The 19,041-nt window shown below is 49.1% G+C and overlaps 1 protein-coding gene across 2 annotated transcripts in view; it reads left to right on the top strand.

The window, feature by feature from the left end:
• Window positions 1-1,840: 1,840 nt before the first annotated feature.
• Window positions 1,841-19,041, top strand: part of LHFPL4 (LHFPL tetraspan subfamily member 4) — a 73,751-nt gene continuing 56,550 nt past the window's right edge. For both annotated transcript variants that reach the window (XM_056862052.1, XM_056862045.1), the window contains exon 1: window positions 1,841-2,251. In XM_056862052.1, the coding sequence (XP_056718030.1) occupies window positions 1,846-2,251 (406 nt within the window). In that variant the 5' untranslated portion in view covers window positions 1,841-1,845. The remainder of the gene's footprint in view (window positions 2,252-19,041) is intronic.

Genomic DNA, 19,041 nt, shown 5'->3' with positions numbered 1-19,041 from the left:
GGACCAGGCAAATAGATGATGTGAAAGGCCTCTGCCTGAGACCCTGGAGAGCTGCTGCAGGTCTGGGTAGACAATACTGACTTTGATGGACCAAGGGTCTGATTCAGTATAAGGCAGCTTCATGTGATAAACTAGAATTGAGAAGAGTCCGGTTCAAATTCCCACTCAGTTATGAAGCTCACTGGGTCACTTTGGGCCAGTCCATCTCTTATCCTAATCTACCTCACAGGGTTGTTGCGAGGACAACCACAGGGAATAGTGTCATGTATGTGCCATCCTGAGCAGGATAGATGCATAGAATTCTGGGAGGCCCTTCTGCGGTGGCTATTCCAAAGGGTACTCCACTCATGCTCAGAAGTGCTCTTGTTTTTAGAAGTGCTGGTCCTAGGAACACATGAAGCTGCCTTATACTGAACCAGACCCTTGGTCTGTCATATCGTCTACTCAGACTGGTGGCAGCTCTCCAGGGTCTCAGGCAGAGGTCTTTCACATCACCTACTTGCCTAGTCCCTTTAACAGGAGATGCCCTGATTGAACCTGGGACCTTCTGCACACCAAGCAGAGGCTACAACACTGAGCCACAGCCCCTCCCAAATGATTGAGAGCGCATGAAGCTGCCTTATACTGAATCAGACCCTCGGTCCATCAAAGTCAGCATTGTCTACTCAGACGGGCAGAGGCTCTCCAGGGTCTCAGGCAGAGGTCTTTCACATCACCTGCTTGCCTAGCCCCCATAACTGGAGACGCAGGAGATTGAACCTGGGACCTTCTGCACGCCAAGCAGGCGTTCTACCACCGAGCCACAGCCCCTCCCCTGAGGAGCCCAGTCCCAGGAAGGGATCGGTCCCTCACATTCATTCCTGGAAGATAATTCACAGTGGGTAGCCGGGTTAGTCTGTCTGCAGTAGTAGAAAAGGGCAAGAGCCCAGTAGGACCTTAAAGACTAACAAAAACATTTTCTGGTAGTCCAGTAGCACCTTAAAGGCTAACAAAAACATTTTCTGGTAGTCTAGTAGCACCTTAAAGACTAGCAAAAACATTTTCTGGTAGTCCAGTAGCACCTTAAAGGCTAACAAAAACATTTTCTGGTAGTCCAGTAGCACCTTAAAGGCTAACAAAAATATTTTCTGGTAGTCTAGTAGCACCTTAAAGACTAGCAAAAACATTTTCTGGTAGTCCAGTAGCACCTTAAAGACTAACAAAAACATTTTCTGGTAGGGTAGGAGCTTTCATGAGCCACAGCCGTGGCTCACGAAAGCTCCTACCCTACCAGAAAATATTTTTGTTAGACTTTCAGGTGCTACTGGAATTTTGCCCTTTTCTACTATTCATTCCTGGGCGAGATCAGAGGGAAGGGAGAGGAGCAGGGACCCGATCCATCCTCAGGCGCACGCGGAGAGCCGCTCGCCTCCCTCCACCTGCGCGCCTGCGCGTGGCGATCCCTCTCTCTCTCCCCCCCCCCGCCCGCGTTCGGGTAGCTCCCTCGCCCCCTCCTCCCCTCCGCGCCGCCTTCCCCCTCTCCCCCCTCCCCTTTCTGGGCCCCGGCTCGCGCCCGCGCCTCCCGCCTGGCGCGCGCGCGGCCGGGCCAGGCAGGAGCCGGAGAGACGGCAGCAAAGATGGAGTCGGGGCCGGCGCGGCCGCAGCTGCAGGGGGGCGGCGCGCGCGCCTAGGGCCAGCCCCTCGCCGCGCGCGCCCCATGGCCTGGCCCCTGGGCCGCCACCCCTCGGGCTTTCCCTGGGCCGGCGCCGCCGCCGCGGGGCTCCAGTGAGCAGTGGGAGGAGGAGCCCTTGCCTGCGTCTGGGCGCCGGGGTCTGGGCGCCGGGGTCCGGCCGGGCGGCCGGCAGGATGCTGCCGTCGCAGGAGGCCTCCAAGCTGTACCATGACAACTACATGCGGAACTCGCGGGCCATCGGCGTGCTCTGGGCCATCTTCACCATCTGCTTCGCCATCATCAACGTGGTGGTCTTCATCCAGCCCTACTGGATCGGCGACAGCGTCAGCACGCCCAAGCCGGGCTACTTCGGCCTCTTCCAGTACTGCACGGGCGACGAGGGCAACAACCGCGAGATCAAGTGCCGCGGCTCCTTCGCCGAGTTCGGCGACATCCCCTCGGGGGCCTTCAAGGCCGCCTCCTTCTTCGTGCTGCTCTCCATGGTGCTGATCCTGGGCTGCATCACCTGCTTCGCCCTCTTCTTCTTCTGCAACACGGCCACGGTCTACAAGATCTGCGCCTGGATGCAGCTGCTGGCAGGTAGGGCCGGCGGGCGGGCGGCAGCGCCGCCGCCACCTCTCCGACGACCCCCCCAAAACTGACCCCGAACGGGCCGATCCCTACCACCGTTCCGACGACCCCAAAACTGGCCCCCAAAGGGCAACCCCCCGCACCACCACTCCAGCTACCCCAAAACGGACCCCAAACGGGCCAACCCCACCGCCACCACTCCAGCTACCCCAAAACTGACCCCAAACGGGCCAACCCCACCGCCACCACTCCAACTACCCCAAAACTGGCCCCAAACGGGCCAACCCCACCACCACCACTCCAACTACCCCAAAACGGATCCCAAACAGGCCAACCCCACCACTCCAACTACCCCAAAATGGATCCCAAACAGGTCAACCCCACCGCCACCACTGCAACGACCCCAAAACGGATCCCAAACAGGTCAACCCCACCGCCACCACTGCAACGACCCCAAAACTGACCCCAAACAGGTCAACCCCACCACTCCAACTACCCCAAAACGGATCCCAAACAGGCCAACCCCACCACCACCACTCCAACTACCCCAAAACTGATCCCAAATGGGCCAACCCTCCCCAACACTCCAACTACCCAAAAACTGACCCCACGCGGCCGACCCCCACCACTTTAACTACCCCAAAACTGACCCCAAATGGGATATTCCCACACAGCATCTTCCCAAAAACTGACCCCAAAGGGGCCACTCCCACACACCACTCCAACTACCCAAAAAACTGACCCCAAATGGGCCAACTCCCTCACCAACTATAACTACCCAAAACCTGACCCCAAACAGGCCACCCCCCACCAACAACTACCCAAAAACTGGTCCCAAATGGGCCAACCCCCCACCACCAATAACTACTCAAAAACTGACCACAAACAGGCCAACCCCTCACCACCACCACTCCAACTACCCCAAAACTGGTACCCAATGGGCCAGCCCCCCCACCACTCCAGCTACCCTAAAACTGACCCCAAACAGGAAACCCCTCACCACCACCACTCCAACTACCCAAAAGCTGATCACAAACGGGCCAACACCCCCCACCACTCCAACTACCCAAAAACTGACCCCACAGCTGAAGTGGGGAGGAAAACCAAATTCAAGGTGGGAAAAAAAGGGAGGGAGGAGAACAAGCTGAATACCAACAGCCCCCTCGGACTGAACTGAGAACTGGTTTGGATGAACCAGACGTTTGGATGGATGGGTTACTTTTCTAAAAGAGAGGGGCTGCGTTCACGGGGACAATTTTGTCTGTATGGGAAGGGAAGGGAAAACATGCACAATGAATTATACTAGCTTTTAGGATATGATTACTGGAATACTCCAAAGTAAAAAGAGGCCTGGAGAATATGAACCTCTCCCCTAGATTCAGGGTCACATACATGATGTCTTTCTGGGCACCAGACAGGGTCAACTGAATGAACCCCATAAGGTAACAGCCTCGTGGGACTGTTGCCTGGATTAGCTCCTCTAGACGAGGCAGGGCCAGATATCTGCAAAACCAAGGGAGCAACAGTTTTCCCTGGGAAAGGAGTGGTAAGCTTGGAGGAATTGCTGTTCTATCTTGTGGGATATTTGTGGCTCTGTAGTGCTAGGGGGTACAGTGAGATGAGATATTGCTCTCCTTGGCGGTGCCCCCCATCTGCATCACAATGTGCATTTTGTTATAATTTCAAATGGGATTGGGGACTGGGAGAAGGGTAGAGTTGTCAGGTCCATTCCTTTCTGCCAATTCTCAGACAAATTGTTAAGAACTGAAGCTGGAATGGAAAATGGTTGCATCTTTAATCTGAAATGTTTTGAAAGTGTAAGAACATAAGAAAGGCCATGTTGGATCAGACCCAGGCCCATCAAGTCCAGCAGTCTGTTCACACAGTGGCCAACCAGGTGCCTCTAGGAAGCCCACAAACAAGACAACTGCAGCAGCACTGTCCTGCCTGTGTTCCAAAGCACCTAATATATTTGTCATGCTCCTCTGACCCTGGAGAGAATAGGGATGCATCATGACTAGTATTCATTTTGACAAGTAGCCATGGATAGCCCTAGCTTCCATGAATGTGTCCACTCCCCTCTTAAAGCCTTCCAAGTTGGCAGCCGCCACCACATCCTGGGGCAGGGAGTTCCACAATTTAACTGTAGCGATTGAAAAATGATCTTTCAGTGGAAATCCTCATCACAGGCAGGCGGCTATGTAATCCTGAGAGGACTAGGTAAACGTCTTACTGCCTCTGCGATCCTGTCCAAGGTGCTGAAAGGCCTTGCAGAGGCCACACTGTGGGGAACGGTGGTTGGTTGCAATTGCTTAGGAAGGCTGTGAAACAGAATTGATCTGACTGCCAGACTTTGAGTCATCTCGAAAAGACATAGAAAGACTTGCCTGATCTTAGGCAAAATTCAAAAGACCTGGAGTCAGGTCTGAAGGAAAACAGAATGGATCTGGAGCTAGGTAAGGAAAACTGCTGTCCTCAGCTAGGAAGGAATCTCAGTGGGTGTGTGACGAAAATGGGGGCAGGAAGAGTCCGTTCCCTTCAGAATTGGGTGGGAAGACTGTCCCCTCTCAAGCGAGCCTAAGGAAGTCTCTAAGTCCTGCCCGCCTCTCACCTCCACTCACTCTGACGTGCAACCATTTGTCATATAGTTGTGACTTCGAAACTGGGCTCCAGCCTGGCTGCTGGGCCTAGCCTAGGGAAGAAAGAGCTGAATCTGAAATGAGCCAGACTGCCTAGCTCAGCACGGAGCGAAGGGATGGTGAGTGAATATCTGATGAGCAGGAAACAGGCTGCCTGAAGAAGAGGGTTGGAGGAGAGAGGGGTTTTTTTTGGGGGGGTGTTGGGGTTTACGGCTTGGCTAAAACTGGGGGGCTAGGGCTCTGGTGGCCAGGGTCCTGCTCTGCTCCTTGTGGTGGGCAGTTTCAAGGGAAGGGGGGCATTCTCTCTAGCCTGCCCACCCAAGCGCCCCAGCATCTGTGCCTTCAGTTAATTACCCTACGCTAAGAAGGAGTCGTGGACAGGCACGTGGATGTGAGTCAGTAAGGCGAACTATTTACAGACCCATGGTCCCATTCATTTATTTAAGGTGCTCATTTTACCACCTTTCCATTTACAGCCCCCCCCCCTTCTCAAGGTGGCTGTACTTAGCGCTGTCTGGACACACACGGAGAAGCAGGTGATCAGCATCATTCCCCTTCCCACGCCATATAGGAGGGGGGAACTGTTTGAAGGTATTAGATCTGAAGGGACACACTGAATAGCTTAGCTGCCTTTGTGAACAGAGGGCAGATCCAAGGTCCTCTCTGGACCTTTCGGTCCTTACTCCTCTGTGAACTTGGAGTAAACTTGGAGCCAGCATGGCATAGTGGTTAAGAGTGGTGGTTTGGAGTGGTGGACTCTGATCTGGAGAACTGGGTTTGATTCCCCACTCCTCCACATGAGTGGCGGAGGCTAATCTGGTGAACTGGACTTGTTTTCCCCACTCCTCCACATGAAGCCAGCTGGGTGACCTTGGGCTAGTTACACACTTTCAGCCCCACCTACCCCACAGGGTGTCTGTTGTGGGGAGAGGAAGGGTGATTGTAAGCCGGTTTGAGTCTCCCTTAAGTGGTAGAGAAAGTCAGCATATAAAAACCAACTCCTCTTCTTCCTCTGCCTCTGCTGCTTCCTCTGCCGCTGCTGTCGTTTCAGGTAGCCGCCCTGCCCCTGCAGTTTCTGTGCCCCCTTCCTGAGGAGATCTAATCTGAAGTGATGAGAGTATTGGCCTGGCAATATGGCCAGAGGAGAGAGATGGCCTGTCTTGGTGCTTTCTGCATAATAATGTTGTTCTGGTTGCCCTTGGTGGGCAGGGAGGAGATGAGAGGGCAGGTGTTGCAGTTATAGGCCGGAGTGGCTTCCATACTGGGGCATTCTGTTCCGAAACAGCTCCTGGCATAGCATGTAGATCCCTTGTATATTCTTTCCAGAATCCACTCGCAAACTAGAGGTATCCATCATCACTGTGGTAAACAGTCCAGAGTAAAATGCAGCCGGGGAAAACTACTGATTCAGCTGCCAGTGAATGAGCAGGGTTGGAAAAGGCTGAGATTTGGGAGGGACATAGATCAAAGAATCGCAGGAAAGGGGGTAGGCTGGCATTCCAGAAGGGCTGATAATGGTTCCTTTTTAGCCCATTAACTGTCTTCTTCTAACCAATTAAGAGATTAATGAGGCAGTTCCAGTAAATAAAACAGTTTCACAATGAGACGATATTTTCCCAGATATTTAACAAAGGTAGAAGTTCCTTTCGGAAGTCAACTCATTTAAATTTTTTTGGGAGGGGGGAGGAAATGTCTCTCTGAGCGCATTACCTGAACTGGGAGACTGGCGCACAGATTGTTTGCAACAATGCCAGTGGCACCGAACAGTAATTTTGCACAGCTCTGCTTTGTTTTCAAGGAATTAGTCAACTCATCGCGCTGATTTAACTGGTTAATCAGTTAATCAGCCAAATAATTGTAAGGAAAACACAGCCTGAGAATATTGGGGGCTGAGAATCTGTATAGCCTTTGTAGCATATGCATAAATAAAGAAAAGGCAGTGTGAGAACAAGATGGTATGACTGTGGGGTTGGCAGCAGAAGGTAGAAATATTTATATACATGAAGTCAAGATTGGGGTGGATCAAAGTGGTGGGGGGCAGAGACAAAATGTTCATTCTTTTCATAAGTGTGTGTATGTGTTATGTGCCATCAAGTCACTTCCGACCTGTGGTGACCCTATGAATTAATGACCTCCAAAACGTCCTGTCCTTAACAGCCCTGCTCAGGTCTTGCAGTCTGAGGGCTGTGGCCCTTTATAGAGTCAATCCATCTCATGGTGGGTCTTCCTGTTTTCCTGCTGCCTTCAACTTTTCCTAGCACAATTGTCTTTTCCAGTGAATTATTTCTTCTCATGATGTGACCAAAGTTAGGATAGCCTCAGTTTAGTCATTTTTGCCTCTAGGAAGAATTCAGGCTTGATTTGATCTAAAACCCACTGATTTGTCTTTTTGGTGGTCCACAATATCCGTAAAACTCTCCTCCAACATCACACTTTGAATGAATCTACTTTCTTCCTGTCAGCTTTCTTCATTGTCCAACTTTCACATCCATGCATAGTAATGGGGGGATACCATATTATGAATTATCTTGATCTTGGTCTCCATTGACACTTCCTTACTCTTAAGGATCTTTTCTAGCTCCTTCATGGCTGTCCTTCCCAGTCTCAATCGCTTTCTCATTTCTTGGTTTCCCTTTTGGTTGATAAACTCATTTCATACTCTGTACCAAACTTTCGTATTCCACTCCAGCACAAATCAGACAGTATCATCCTGTCACAATGCATGAACATTATAAAGGTAAAGGGCCCCTGTGCAAGCACCGGGTCATTCCTGACCCATGGGGTGACATCACATCCCGACGTTTCCTAGGCAGACTTTGTTTATGGGGTAATTTGCCAGTGCCTTCCCCAGTCATCTTCCCTTTACCCCCAGCAAGTCGGGTACTCGTTTTACCGACCTCGGAAGGATGGGAGGCTGAGTCAACCTTGAGCCAGCTGCCTAAAACCAACTTCCATTGTGATCGAACTCAGGTCGTGAACAGAGCTTGGACTGCAGTACTGCAGCTTTACCACTCTGCACCACAGGGCTCTAACCAAGATGCAAAAGAGGGAAGTTGAAGTGATGAGGGTTGGAGTCTCGTCACCTGACTTTTGTTTCAGTCCTGAAATAGCCCTCTAAAAAAAACTAATCAGGAATTTAAATTACCTTTCAAAAAAAACTGAAGATCACTGAAAGACAGAAGTGTGTATTGACAAAATGCACAACTCTGTATACAAACTATAGATATTCAGAAGGTGTTCTACATACTATGTCCAAATGACATAGCAAGAAAATTACAAGCATTATATATTTGCACATGCACATTTTATAAGCTGCCATTTTCACATCTGTTTGCACAACCTCAGTAATATCATAGCTATTTCACATACACAACAGGAAGATAGTATTCATCTGTTTCGATAGCTTTCTTCATCAGATGAATGCAACAACAGAGACTGATGAATTTCCTATGTGGTTGACACAAAACATATAACTTATACTACTCCACGGTGTAGTGGTTAAGAGCGGCGGACTCTAACCTGGAGAACCGGGTTCGATTCCCCACTCCTCCACATGAAGCCTGCTGGGTGAGCTTGGGCCAGTCACAGCTCTCTCTGAATTCTCAGAACTCTCTCAGCCCAACTGGAGGCAGGCATTGGCAAACCACCTCTGAAGGTCCCTTGTCTTGAAAACCCTATGGGGGTCGCCGTAAGTCAGCTGCGACTTGATGGCACACAGACACACAAACACACACACTCCTTGCATGAACAGTTACGAACCAGAGAAAGCTCTAAATATTGTCGAAGGCTTTCACGGTCAGAGTTAATTGGTTCTCGTAGGTTATCCGGGCTGTGTAACCGTGGTCTTGGTATTTTCTTTCCTGACGTTTCGCCAGCAGCTGTGGCCGGCATCTTCAGAGGAGTAACACTGAAGGACAGTGTCTCTCAGTGTCAAGTGTGTAGGAAGAGTAATATATAGTCAAAAAGGGGTTGGGTATGAGCTGAATCATTGTCCTGCAAAAAGTAACAAAGGTAATGTGCTAACCATTGTCCTGTAAGTATCAAGATAATGTGCTAATGAGGGTGTGGTATGTTAATAGCACATTATGTGGTATGTCATTAGCACATTATCTTGATACTTACAGGACAATGGTTAGCACATTACCTTTGTTACTTTTTGCAGGACAATGATTCAGTTCAAACCCAACCCCTTTTTGACTATATATTACTCTTCCTACACACTTGACACTGAGAGACACTGTCCTTCAGTGTTACTCCTCTGAAGATACCTGCCACAGCTGCTGGCGAAACGTCAGGAAAGAAAATACCAAGACCAAGGTTACACAGCCTGGATAACCTACGAGAACCAGAGAAAGCTCTGATTGGAGCAGCTGCCTGTAACTGTTTAATTGGTGCATTTTTACCCTTCCTTTCCTTCAACGAGTCTTGGGGCGACATACATGGTTCTGCCTTCCTCCAGTTTACTGTCACAGCAATCCTGCAAAGTCGCTTAGGCTAAGAGGAGTGGGGAGCAGCCATGGCTCAGTGGTAGAGCATCCCAGGTTCAATCCTTGGCATCTACACTTAAAAGGATCGGATAGTAGGTGATGGGAAAGACCTCCACCTGAGACCCTGGAGAGGTGCTGCCAGCCAGAATAGACAGCGTTTACCCTGATGGATCAAGGGTCAGATTCAGTAGAAGGCAGCATAATGTGACCATGTGTCCCAGAGAGAATGACTGGCCCAAAGTCATCTAGAAGCTTCCCTGGCAAACAGGGATCTGAACCCTGGTTTCCAGCCTAGAACAACCCCCTCCCCTCCAATTGAGTAATAGAAACTGCAGTTCTTAGGAACATAAGGTCTGTGCCAGATACCTTGTGGCGTTCTGTGGATATGCAACTACAGAAGATGAAAGTCCTCACCAATTATGCACGTGGAGGAGAGAGAATGAATGAATTAGTGAGAATGTTGTGGCTTCATCAGCTCTTCAAGTTGTAGGATCCTCAGATGTCTCCACTGGATGTTAGTGGAGTGAGATAAGATATCTTTTTCCCTACCAGGCAAAGAGATGCTGGGGTGGGGGAGATTTCTATCTAGGAAACATCATTGGGAGGAAGGGCAAACCTCTTCTCCACCCCATGCCACAACTCTGATCCAAATCCCCTTGCTGCAGCTGCTTTTAAATGAAAATCAAAAGCATCAGAAGATCTGTTCACAAGTCCATGTTTACTCTTGTACACTGTAGTGAAGCCCTGAGTGTGAAGGAGATGTTTTAATTCAGATTAAGGAGCTGCAGTAGTTCAGATTATATGGATGGCCCATCATGCATTGCTTCGTTTAGGAGATTTCCAAAGACAGATAAGAGGGTTTGTAAGTAACTTCTGACCACAGAAGAGAAAGAGAAACCAAAGGGCACATGTTATTATGTTGCACCACTGGGAATGCTCTGGCCTGGATGGTCCAAGCTTGACCAATCTTGTCAGATCTCACAAGCCAAGCAAGGTCATCTCTGGTTAGGGAGACCACCAAGAAAGTCCGGGGTCACTACGCAGAGGCAGGCAGTGGAAACAACTTCTGCCTATCTCTTGCCTTGAAAACCCTATGGGGTCGCCATAGGGTTGCCAGGTCCCTCTTTGCCACCGGCGGGAGGTTTTTGGGGTGGAGCCTGAGGAGGGCAGCGTTTGGGGAGGGGAGGGACTTCAATGCCATAGAGTCCAATTGCCAAAGCGGCCATTTTCTCCAGGTGAACGGATCTCTGTCGGCTGGAGATCAGTTGTAATAGCAGGAGATCTCCAGCTAGTACCTGGAGGTTGGCAACCCTAGGTCACCATAAATTGGCAGCACTTTACACACACACTTCATTGAGAACCTAATTCTAGGAAGGGAAGGGGGAGCATAAGCACATTTCAAGCAAGCGATCAAGGGTCCTAAAGTTGTTTCACCTTGGGACTTAAATAATAGGATTCCATTCCTGAGTGAAACCTCAAACCAAGATGTCGAATGTTTCTGTTTGAAAACACGTTGATGTCTAATTAGTGGCTAACAAATCAGGCAAGGCTCTAATTAGGGCTTCCCTGAACGGTCCAGCATAACTGTTTTCTCCCACCCCCAAAGGAAGCCGAATCTAATTAAGAGGAAAGATGCTCCACTCTTTCCAGCCAAAACCCCGGCCATCTGCCCTTCCCGAAACCCCAGCGCCTTGGAAATGGAGGAATCAATTCCAAAGAGTCTAGTGGAACCTTAAAAGCTAGCAGATTGATTGTGGCATCTGCTTCCGTGGACTGCAAAGATGCCACAAGTCTTTGTCAGAGCTGGAGGGGATTCCCCCCCCCTTTCACTAAAACCATCCTTTTAAAAAAATAGTCTCTCTCCATCACTTTTCTTTTTAAAGTTTTTATTTTTATTTTCAACTCAACCTATAACAAAACACACAACACGCATACATAGCTATGACAAGACATATCTGCCATTTTTTGAAGCGGGTCTATAACCCTCTAAAGTTTGTTATTCTAAGAAATTGTTTCTACATATGGAAAATAAAATATAAGCAGGCTTTCCAAGGGAAGGAAGGGGAAAACTAAATCTATACCCAAACCTTCTTACACAAAAAATAAGTTGTAGTTCTTATTATAATATAATTCCGCATAAATGTGATGAGCCTTATACTTAGAATACATTACAAGGCCATCCTATACTAAATATTTTATAACTTTCTTTCTCCATCACTTTTCAAGAGGGGAAAACAAATTGAACAAGCAGAGATGACTGTATCCCAAGTTCAAATCCTGAGTCCTCCCCAAATGATCAGATGGGAAACCCAAAGCCAGAGCCTTGCAAGAGTTGGAATTCTGGAGCCTTCCCGTTCTCTGCCCCCATTCTCTCTTCCTCCACGAAAGGCACTCGTCACATGAACACATGAAGCTGCCTTCTACTGAATCAGGCCCTTGGTCCGTCCAAGTCAGTACTGTCTACTCAGACTGGCAATGGCTCTCCAGGGTCTCAGGAAGAGGTCTTTCACATCACCTACTTGCCTAGTCCCTTTAACTGGAGATGCCGGGGATTGAACCTGGGACCTTCTGCATGTCAAGCAGATGCTCTACAAACTGAGCCACAGCCCCTCCCCAGTCAGTACAGGACTGACATTCTGTTCCAGCTTTGACACACAAAATTTAACGAATTTGGACTTACTTCTCAGTAAACCCGCATAGGATTGGGCTGCAAGAGTTGTACAGATCTGAGAAATGTCCTCCCGTGGTTTTCCTAAAGCTACAATGGTAGAAGACACCGCTGGGTGAAACATTTGTATCTATGTAGCTCACAAAGCTACTGGAATCCTCCTAGGGTCTGGCCCTCCCCACCCTGATAGAGATCAGTTCCTCTGGAGAAAATGGTTGCTTTGGCAATTGGACTCTATGGCATTGAAGTCCCTCCCCTCTCCAAACTCCACCCTCCTCAGGCTCCGACCCAAAAACCTCCCGCCAGTGGCAAAGAGAGACCTGACAACCCTAACAGTGACCATCACTTCTGATGGCTAAATGGAGCCTCCATGTTCAGAGGCAGTGTACCCCTGAATATCAGTTGCTAGGCGACAACGGAGGGGGCTTTGGCCTCTGTGCCCCTGCTTGTGGGCCTTCTGATTGGATACTGTGGGAAAATGGATGCTGGGCTAGATAGACCCGTGGCCTGATCCAATAGAGCTCTTGTTTCGCTTTTATTTATTTATGTTATTTATAGTCCACTTTTCTCACGGGGACTCAAGGCAGATTGCACAGAGTGAGTCAGTACAATCAACAAAAGGGAATATTCAATAACCAATGCATTAGGATTTTAGAAGTCTGGAACCACCAGAAAGAACTGGAGCATAGCGGAAGTATTCACATGACCCATTAAGCAGTACAGAAATTACATAATAAAACCCTACTTACAATAAGCAGCACATAGCAGTGTAGAACCACAGTCACTAATAATTTATCCGAGCAAGCTTGTAAACAGTTTAGTACAGTGCAACCCTATTACTTGCGGAGAAAAGCCCTCTTGAATAGTTCAGTTGTGCATAATTTGCAAAAAGCCAGGGGAGCCGTAGCTTTCCTGACCTCCTCAGGCAGGCCATTCCACGAGGCGGGAGCCACAATGGAGAAAGTATGCGAACATAAGAACATAAGAAAGGCCCTCCTGGATCAGGCCAAGGTCCATCAAGTCCAGCAGTCTGTTCACACAGTGGCCAACCAGGTGCCTCTAGGAAGCCCCCAAACAAGATGACTGCAGCAGCAGCATCCTGCCTGTTATCCAAAGCACCTAATATAATGGGCATGCTCCTCTGATCCTGGAGAGAATAGGTATGCATCATGACCAGTATCCATTTTGACTAGTAGTCATGAATAGCCCTCTCCTCCATGAAGAAGAAGAAAAAGAAGAGTTGGTTTTTATATGCCAACTTTCTCTACCACTTAAGGGAGACTCAAACCAGTTTACAATCACCTTCCCCTCCCCACAACAGGCACCCTGTGAGGTAGGTGGGGCTGAGAGAGCGTGACTTGCCCAAGGTCACCCGTCTGGCTTCGTGTGGAGGAGTGGGGAAACCAATCCAGTTCACCAGATTAGCCTCCGCCGCTCATGTGGAGGAGTGGGGAATCAAACCCGCTTCTCCAGATCAGAGCCCACCGCTCCAAACCACCGCTCTTAACCACTACACCACATGTCCGCTCCTCTCTTAAAGCCTTCCAAGTTGGCAGCCATCACCACATCCTTGGGCAGGGAGTGCCACAATGTAAGTGTGTACAAACAGTTGTTGATTTAGCCCTTTTGCAGACTGGCACCTGCAGAAGCCCCTGCTGGCAGGAGTGGTCGTGGCGGAACTTAGGGGGGAGAGGCAGTCCTGTGAATAAGCGGCACCGAGGCCATGAAGGGTTTTGCACGTCATAGCCATTACCCTAAACTGAGCCTGGTAATAGATGGGCAGCCAATGGAGCAACTGTGGAATGGGAGTAAGATGCGTGCTCCACCTAGCTCCTGTTAATAGCTGGGCAGTGGCATTGTGGACCAGCTGGAGTTTCTGAGTTGATTTTGAGGGGAGACCAATGTACAATGCATTACAGTAGTCTAATCTTGACGTGACGTGAATCCAGGTGGCCAGTTCAGCCGTATCAAGGTAAGAGGCCATCTTATGGACTAGGCTGAGCTGGTAGAAAACTCTTTTTGCAGCTGCGTGAACTTGCTTCCCCAGTAATAAAGCTGGATCCAGTATGACCCCCGAGGCTTTAAACTGAGTCAGGAAGGGTCAGTTGAACTCCATCAAAAGTGGAGAGAACAATGTACTTCAAGACCTTCTCCTTCCCAACTGGCATTACCTCTGTCTTATTAGGGTTTAGTTTCAATTTGTTCACTTTCAGCCAGTTAACCACAATGTCCAGACTCTCTACTGCATCACCAGGAGATTTGGTTAAGGGTATATAGAGCTGAGTCTCATCAGTATATTGGTGATAATCAACCCCCATTCCTCCACATGAGTGACAGACTCTAATCTGGTGAACTGGGTTGGTTTCCCACTCCTACACATGAAGCAAGTTGGGTGACCTTGGGATAGTCACACTCAGCCCCACCTACCTCACAAGGTGTCTGATGTGGGGAGAGGAGGGGAAGGAGATTGTAAGCCGGTTTGATTCTCCTTAAAAAAAAGTAGAGAAAATTGGCATATAAAAACCAACTCTTCTTTAAAAAAAACACAAAAGAAGAGAAACTATTGTTAATCTTATCATTCCATGACATTGTAAACAAAGCCCATCATCCCATAAACTTATCAGCCCTTATATTTTCTTGAGTTATGCTTCTACTTTGAGATGCCATTTTAGACATGAGGACAATTTTCCATATTCTCATAATCAGTCATTAGTATTAGGGGCTATAGAGGATTTCTAATAAGATGCGACACGTCTTGCAGCAATTAACAAGCTTGTAGTGAGTTCTTTATCTGAGATAAGAGTCCGGTGGCGCAGAGTGGAAAGCTGTAGGACTGCAGCCCAGCCCAAGCTCTGCTCATGATCTGAGTTCAATCCCAATGGAAGTTGGTTTCAGGTAGCCGGCTCAAGGTTGACTCAGCCTTCCATCCTCCCGAGGTCGGTAAAATGAGTACCCAGCTTGATGGGGGTAAAGGGAAGATGACTGGGGAAGGCACTGGCAAACCACCCCGTAAACACAGTCTGCCTGTAAACGTCGGGATGTGACTTCACCCCATGGGTCAGTCATGACCCAGTGCTTGCACACGGGACTATCTTTGCCTTAATAAAACAACCACAGGATCAAATGGTAAATCGCAGTCCATTAAATCTGGGGGGGGGGAAAGGTCCGGTGCCAAAAACATGTCTGACTCGAGTGACATCTCCAACCTAAGTCTTGGTGTCCAGGGTATAGACAAGATAATCTATAGGTTGTCGGATGCCAGCAGTATGAAGTTTTTACAAAGGTTTCTCTTAAGTCAGCTGACCGACTGACTTCATTAGGGAGTATATAAGTAATTTCCATAGAAATGTGATGTAGGGCACTGATCCCATATGGCCATTAGAAGAGGGCTAGAGCAAGCCCTCCCAAAATCTGCCAGCCAGGGCTGGAGTCCAGAGGGGGGAGAATTTGTTATGGTCAGAAGCTTCCAAATGCCTCTCTGCATCATTAACAAGGTGTTCCTGCTTGCTACAATGCTAAACTTCTGTTATTAGCAGGAAAGCATGTCCGGATCTGTCTGTGGCAGGATTCTCTCCCTCCTGTGGTTTTCACACACGCACACATCAAAAGATGTTTGAAATGCAAGGAAGCCTGCCAAACATATTTTCAAAAAGAATTTCGAGGGGCTCTGGGAAGTTGCCTTTGCCAAAAACGTGGGCCCCTGGAATGCCATGGATTCACAGCTGAAGATAAGTCGTAAAACGTGAGTGAGTTTCTTCCCACCCATTTAGCTACATGCGGAGAGGGAGGAACAAAATGCCTAGAAGCTCATAGGGAATTTTTGCTAAACATTGAGAGCGTATTTATGTTGCAGACTTAAACTAATAAAAGGCCATGCTGGATCAGACCAAGGCCCATCAAGACCAGCAGTCTGTTCACACAGTGGCCAACCAGGTACCTCTAGGAAGCCCACAAACAAGACGATTGCAGCAGCACCATCCTGCCTGTGTTTCATAGCACCTAATATATTCGGCATGCTCCTCTGATCCTGGAGAGAATAGGTATGCATCATGACTAGTATCCATTTTGACTAGTAGCCATGGATAGCCCTCTCCTCCGTGAACATGTCCACTCCCCTCTTAAAGCCTTCCAAGTTGGCTGCCGTCACCACATCCTGGGGCAGGGAGTTCCACAATTTAACTATGTGATTTAACATCATGAACCCTGGGGGTGATAGTTCTGCGAGGCAGTAGGGGTCGGTATCCCCAGCAAACATTCCTGGCACCTCGTTGGATTTCAGTTCCAAGGCAGGGCTGCCGCATCATCCCTGGCTTTGGCCCTGAAACTCAAGTTTTGGGACTTCATTTCTGGGCCCCAAAAGAGCATCTCTGGGCCATTCACTTCTTTTAGGACTTACATGTGTGTCCATTTGTGGCAACCGCTGTAAACTTGTAATCAGAGGCAGGAAGTTCAGCTATATCTTACATCTATTGCATGGTCCGTTTCCATGTTACTTTAATTTTAAAATGGAATTGTATGCGTGCTAGTCCATTTCTTTAAACCCACACAATGGTGACCCCACACATTCACAGATGCAGCTCCCCACGGTGTGTGGAATGACTGATATCCAATGGAGTGGGCAGGGTTTCCCAATGTGGCTGGCGTGCCCATGTGCCCCGACACTCCGACCCAGAAACTGGATTGTAGCCGTTGGAGAAGGAATTCGGGGGGATGGAGGAAGGGAGTGACATACCCAAGAGCTGGCATTAAATTCTCCAGGCAAACACAGGAACCCAAACTCTGGGTCAGTAGAAAGCCTTCAGCAGCCTGTGAACACATGAAGCTGCCTTATTCTGAATCAGACCTTGAATCAGGTCAATAAAGTCAGTATTGTCTCTTCAGACCGGCAGCAGATCTTCAGGGTCACAGGCAGAGGTCTTTCACATCACCTACTTGCCTGGTTCCTTTAACTGGAGATGCCGGGGAGCGAATCTGGGACCTTGTGCATGCCAAGCAGATGCTCTACCACTGAGCCACAGCCCCTCCCCATAAAACACCTCTCTGGCCACGTGAACACATGAAGCTGCCTTATACTGAATCAGACCCTTGGTCCGTCAAAGTCAGTATTGTCTACTCAAACTGGCAGCGGCTCTCCAGGGTCTCAGGCAGGGGTATTTCACATCACCTACTTGCCTCGTCTCTTGAACTGGAGATGCTGGGGATTGAACTTGGGACCGTCTGCATGCCAAGCAGATGCTCTATCACTGAGCCACGGCCCCAGCTGCTCCAACAAGGAGCTGCTCCAACAAGGAGATGCCGGTGTGGGGGTGGGAAATAGAGGCATGCTGCCTGTGGGGATCTGGCAGCAGTGGGGAGGAGAGAGGAAGATTTTTTGTGGGGGGGGGGGGGAAATGGAGTTGCTGTGTGGCAGATTTTTCAAATATCGCAGCCACTGTCAAAAAGGGAAGGCCGAGTTGCTTCCCGGTCTCTGAAGGACCCCGAAAGACCCTGCAGACTCGATGCTTCCTGTTTTCACAAGAGCTCAGAGCGAACCTCTCGGGTGGGAGCAGTAATAGGTGCTTGAAACGGCCTTCACTGTTTGCTGAGTGCCTTCAGGCAGCTGTAGCAACTTCCTCTGTTTTTCAGAGCACACTCTCAAAACCATCTTTGCCAAGTGCTTTGTCTTTGCAGCGACCCCCGTTGCGCAAGGGGGACATGGCAGAGGTGCCGCTCCAAGGCCAGAGCAGCTCTTTGTCACTTTGTTCCTCCACTGCATTTCATCCCACCCCGAGAGCCAGCATGGTGTAGTGGTTAAGGCTGGTGGTTGAGAGCTGCAGACTCGAATCTGATGAACTGGATTTGTTTCCCCACTCCTCCACGTGAAGCCAGCTGGTCACAGTTCTCTCAGAGCTCTCTCAGCCCTACCTACCTCACAGGGTGTCTGTTGTGGGGAGGGGAAGGTAAGGCGATTGTAAACCGGTTTGATTCTTCCTTTTGTGGTAGAGATAGTCGGCATATAAAAATCAACTCTTCTTCTTCTCTCCTAGAAGCTTGAGGCAGCGATGTAAATAAGGCTGAGAGGTGGTCACTGGTCCCACCCACTTCCTAAAAACACTTGGCGGGTACCTGAAAAGATGTCAGCAGGTGCCATGGTACTCATGGGCACCCTGGCATAGTTATGGTTGCCAACCTCCAGGTAGTAGCTGGAGATCTCCTGCTATTTCAACTGATCTCCAGCCAATAGAGATCAGTTCACCTGGAGAAAATGGCCGCTTTGGCAATTGGACTCTATGGCATTGAAGTCCCTTACCTCCCCAAACCCTGCCCTCCTCAAGCTCCACCCCAAAAACCTCCTGTCTGTGGTGAAGAGGGATTTGGCAACCCTAGGCATAGTCCATGCATCTCTTCCCTCTGTTGCTGTTTTGCAGTGCGCAATGCTGTTTCTTCATTCTTATTTCACCCAGTGGAAGGGGGAGAGTATCCTGGTACCTTTCTGTTCTGTGGTATGCTTCTTACGGCGTGAGAGGAGTCACATCCTATGATCATGTTCACCCTTTTTTCCACCACCAATCTGCATTCTTATGTGGGCAGTATCTTTGGGGGGGGGGTAGCCATCTAGCTGTGTGCATCCCCAACCAAAGGCATTCAGCCAGAGGCAAAACCTGAGCTACTTGAATTGGCACTTTTATTCTGGAGGTGTAAACACCACTCCTGATATGGGTCATGCAAACACTTCTCATGTGATTCCTTTCATTCTCCGTAGTCAAAAATAAATAGCCAAAATGGTTGGGAATGACAAGTTACGGTTGCCAACTGACCAGAAAAAGGAAATCATCCTGGCCTGATTTTGTGTCTTACGAGCAGCTTGATACACTGAAGACCTTTTTTTTTGTAGCAAGGTGATCAGCATTCTTACCTGCTAATGTCTGTGCAGCAAAATGCAATTCAATGCAGAGCTACAGTAGCCAGCTGAAAAGTTGTGTGTGTGTGTGTTAAGTGCTGTCAAGTCGCTTCCAACTCATGGCG

Source organism: Euleptes europaea, chromosome 1 (genome assembly GCF_029931775.1).
Source record: "Euleptes europaea isolate rEulEur1 chromosome 1, rEulEur1.hap1, whole genome shotgun sequence".
Taxonomy (NCBI): domain Eukaryota; kingdom Metazoa; phylum Chordata; class Lepidosauria; order Squamata; family Sphaerodactylidae; genus Euleptes; species Euleptes europaea.
Note: the sequence above shows the minus strand (reverse complement) of the source record. Positions and strands in the feature narration are given on the sequence as shown.